The sequence below is a fragment of the Rhagoletis zephyria genome, unplaced genomic scaffold (genome assembly GCF_001687245.7).
Source record: "Rhagoletis zephyria isolate East Lansing unplaced genomic scaffold, Rhagoletis_zephyria_1.1 Rzeph_scaffold_07109, whole genome shotgun sequence".
Taxonomy (NCBI): Eukaryota; Metazoa; Arthropoda; class Insecta; order Diptera; family Tephritidae; genus Rhagoletis; species Rhagoletis zephyria.
Window position 1 is genome coordinate 13,221 of NW_016164192.1, and position 4,202 is coordinate 17,422.

Genomic DNA, 4,202 nt, shown 5'->3' on the forward strand with positions numbered 1-4,202 from the left:
CCTTCAGACGTACTTAGGGATTATAACCCTCAGGCAGTAGAATTCCCCATTCTGTTTTGCGAAGAAAAAGAGCTGAACACCTTTTGCAGAGAACACCATTCTACGTAGGCGGCTTTCGGCCGCATTTAGCGATTATAACCCTTAGGCAGTAGAATTCTCCTTTCTGTTTTGCGAAGAAAAGGAGGTGAACACCGTTTGCCGAGAACACCTTTCTGCGTAGGCGGCCTTCGGCCACACTTAGGGATTATAACCCTCAGGCAGTAGAATTCTTTCTATTTTGCGAAGAAAAGGAGCTGAACACCTTTTGCAGAGAACATCTTTCTGCGTAGGCGGCCTTCGACCGAACTTAAAGCAAACAAATCGGGCGGGACCAACACCGCCTACGTCATGGGCAATATTTTTGCACAGAGGTTCGTGACCGGAAACCCTCATTGATAATAATACACGCCCAGAATAAAAGTAGCGGTAAATTTTCATTTTCTTTTGTATTGATTTCCCCTGTATTCCTTTTTAAACATTGCCTTCTTTGTTTGTATTGTTTTGTACAATATGGCAACACATGTAATGTGTCAGTTTGCAACCATGTGTTATTGTAAATATGGGTGCAATTCAATGTAATTTACAAGTCGATAAAAAGTGAATTAAAGTGATTTATATANATTCTACGCAGGCGGCCTTCGGCCTCACTTAGGGATTATAACCCTCAGGCAGTAGAACTCGCCATTCTGTTTTGCGAAGAAAAGGAGCTGAACACCTTTTGCAGAGAACACCTTTCTACGTAGGCGGCCTTCGGCCTCACTTAGGGATTATAACCCTCAGGCAGTAGAATTCCCCATTCTGTTTTGCGAAGAAAAAGAGCTGAACACCTTTTGCAGAGAACACCATTCTACGTAGGCGGCTTTCGGCCGCATTTAGCGATTATAACCCTTAGGCAGTAGAATTCTCCTTTCTGTTTTGCGAAGAAAAGGAGGTGAACACCGTTTGCCGAGAACACCTTTCTGCGTAGGCGGCCTTCGGCCACACTTAGGGATTATAACCCTCAGGCAGTAGAATTCTTTCTATTTTGCGAAGAAAAGGAGCTGAACACCTTTTGCAGAGAACATCTTTCTGCGTAGGCGGCCTTCGACCGAACTTAAAGCAAACAAATCGGGCGGGACCAACACCGCCTACGTCATGGGCAATATTTTTGCACAGAGGTTCGTGACCGGAAACCCTCATTGATAATAATACACGCCCAGAATAAAAGTAGCGGTAAATTTTCATTTTCTTTTGTATTGATTTCCCCTGTATTCCTTTTTAAACATTGCCTTCTTTGTTTGTATTGTTTTGTACAATATGGCAACACATGTAATGTGTCAGTTTGCAACCATGTGTTATTGTAAATATGGGTGCAATTCAATGTAATTTACAAGTCGATAAAAAGTGAATTAAAGTGATTTATATACAAGATAAAATAAAATAAAAGTGTGTGAAGTATTAAGTACAGTGTTATGTGCATTTGTATATATAAAAGTATGTGACAAATGCACTTTTTGTTAAGGAAACCAAGTGGAACGACTTAAGAAGTTTTAACAACAGATAACTTATAAACACTGATATCCAACCCGCTAGAAATAGCACAGTTCAGTCTTTATAAAAAGTCACACCCGACCCCTCGAAACCTTTCACAGACCCCTGGGGAACCACTGAAAATTGTCTTAAATTAGCATTTTTACACCGGAAATGTAAACCCTTTAAACAGTATTTTTGTGCAGAACACCTTTCTCTGTTGGCGCCTTCGGCAGCGATAGATAAAATAACCATCGCACCAACTCCGGCTACGCCATCCACAGTATATTTGCGTAGAACTCACTCCGAAATTCACAAAAAAGTGAATTTTTCAGACCAAGTTTATTAATAAATTAGTAACCGAAGACAATATTTAAAAATAAATTGTAGACCCTTGGCTACAAGTGTGTGTAAATCTTTTTTGGATCGGGTCACCCATTCGGACATAATAGTCCGAAATTACTGGGCAAATAACTAAACCGTACCGCAAAAGTCAATTGAATAATTTGAAGGTCCGATTTTGATTCTGTGGGAAAAATCATGAGAATTAGTGGTTACTGGTTGTGTTGACAGCAGTTAGAATTTTGTGGGGCTGCGCTATATGTATATATGGGAGCATCGTACGAATGCTCCGTGCGTACTCCCTTGCGAGTTTACGAATACTCCCCATTGCTCTCTATGCTTCTGTATATAAGCATACTCCTTTTAGAATTGTGGCTGCATTTCTTTATTCATTCTGAACGTTTGGAATAAACTTTGTTGTTTACTTATTCTTTAGAACGTTCCTGATGATATGTTAACGTATATTTCAAACGCATTCTGTTTATTCTGGCTGTGAAATGGGATTATCTGGAATATATAAAGAAACGCAGCCTGTATGTCCTATGAAAGCGAGTAATCCCTTTTATTTTCAGTTGATGTATTGAAAAAAAAGTGGAAGCGACCGCTTCTATCGGGTGCATAAAAAGAAGAGCACCGAGGCTGCGTCTGGTAGTGGGCAGTTGTCGCCAGACACCAAGTTATACAAAAACTACGACAGCCTACTATTCTTGCTGGATGTGGATTCATCGAACACGAGGTAAGTTACCAATCCCTGCATTGGTTGAACGTCAACTGTTTCTTACTCAATCAATACTACTGCTTTGTATGACTGAGCAGCGGCGTTGGCTTAGTAGTATCGATACCTAAACGAAATTAGAGGATGACTGAACACCAGCGCATAGCGTGCTGTCTTGCAAATACAGCCACCACAAGTGAACGATGCTTATAACAGCTCTTACTGATATTGACTTCGGCAAACCTGTACTCCGAATAATCGTGCACGAAACTAGCAAACGCGGCAGTTGAACGGTTCCGAAAGTGTGAGAGCTCATCATTTGTTGCAGAAGTCGTTTGACTTGTTACTGAAAGCCATTTGACTTGTTGCTGAAAATCATCTGACTAAAGGCAATTTATAGTCTCGTATGCATGTATGTATGTATTTATAGCGCGTCTCCCCTCAATTGCTTTGCTCACTGCTGGCTAGTTGTGAGGAATGTGCAAACGTACGTATGTATGTATGTACATATCAATGCTTCATTTCAAACAAGCAAGTGTCGTTAAATTGTTTTTGAACTACAGTATCATCACTTCGGCAACACGTCAAACGCGCCTTCAGCAACAAACCAAAGGCGGCGGTTTGACTTCTGCAACAAATCAAGTTAGCTAACTGCGGCATCTTGCCTTCGCCAGTCTTTCACATAAGCTCTCATGCTTTCGGCAACCGTCCAAATGCAGTATCGTGCTTTTGACAGTCGATCAAATACGGCGGTTGCTGGTTTCTTGCACAATCATTCGGAGTACAGGTTTGCCGAAGTCAATATCAGTATGAGCTGTTATAAGCATCGTTCACTTGTGGTGGCTGTATTTGCAAGACAGCACGCTTTGCGGTGGTGTTCGTTCATCTCCTGTTTTTAACGAGAGTACGCTTAAAGTCACAAAAACAGCACCCTTTGCCAATGTCTGGTAAGTTACCATTCAACATTGAGCACATCGCACGTTTGATAATAAAGTGGTATACATATTTTCCTTATAAAGCTTATTGCATGATAAAATCCCCAAAAACGTGTATTGAGAATTAAGTCTGTGTATTAATAAACGTGCGAAATGAAGATATGTTGATAAAATGTATGTAATTAAATTTCTTTATCAGCACAATTGGAAATTTCTTAACGGAGGAAGAAATTCCTTTCGATGACGAAGCATCGAGTTCATTTATGAACTTAAGCGGCATCAATTCCTCAACGCCAGCTACTGCAGTGCCTCGAAAAAGTAAGAGCAATGCTGTAGAATATGAGCTGCTTACCGCCATGAAAAGTGTTAGAACATCCGATGAGCGCAAGTCTGCTTTTTCGAATATTTTTGGACAGCATCACCCTTACCGTTGAAGAAGCACAATTGGATGTTTTGCAGATATCGCAGTTACAAATGGGTATACTTCAACTTGTCCAAAGTGATATTAGTATTTAATTATATACTTCATCATATTGCTTTTAAGCTGGATCGCCATAGCATGCGGATATGTATGGGTGCATTCCAAAACGTCAAAATACAAAGCATCAGTATCTTTTATTTCTAAGCTTCAGCAGATTGTAAATCGAAAGGTGCGCAACCAC

The 4,202-nt window shown here is 40.5% G+C and overlaps 1 protein-coding gene across 1 annotated transcript; it reads left to right on the forward strand.

Annotated features, from left to right (window-relative positions):
• The first annotated feature begins 1,173 nt into the window (after positions 1 to 1,173).
• LOC108373876 (uncharacterized) lies at positions 1,174 to 3,974 on the forward strand. Its single transcript, XM_017629817.1, has 3 exons — positions 1,174 to 1,196; positions 2,483 to 2,626; positions 3,740 to 3,974. Exons 1-3 carry the CDS (start codon positions 1,174 to 1,176, stop codon positions 3,972 to 3,974), a joined length of 402 nt encoding a protein of 133 aa, XP_017485306.1.
• The last annotated feature ends 228 nt before the right edge of the window (positions 3,975 to 4,202 follow it).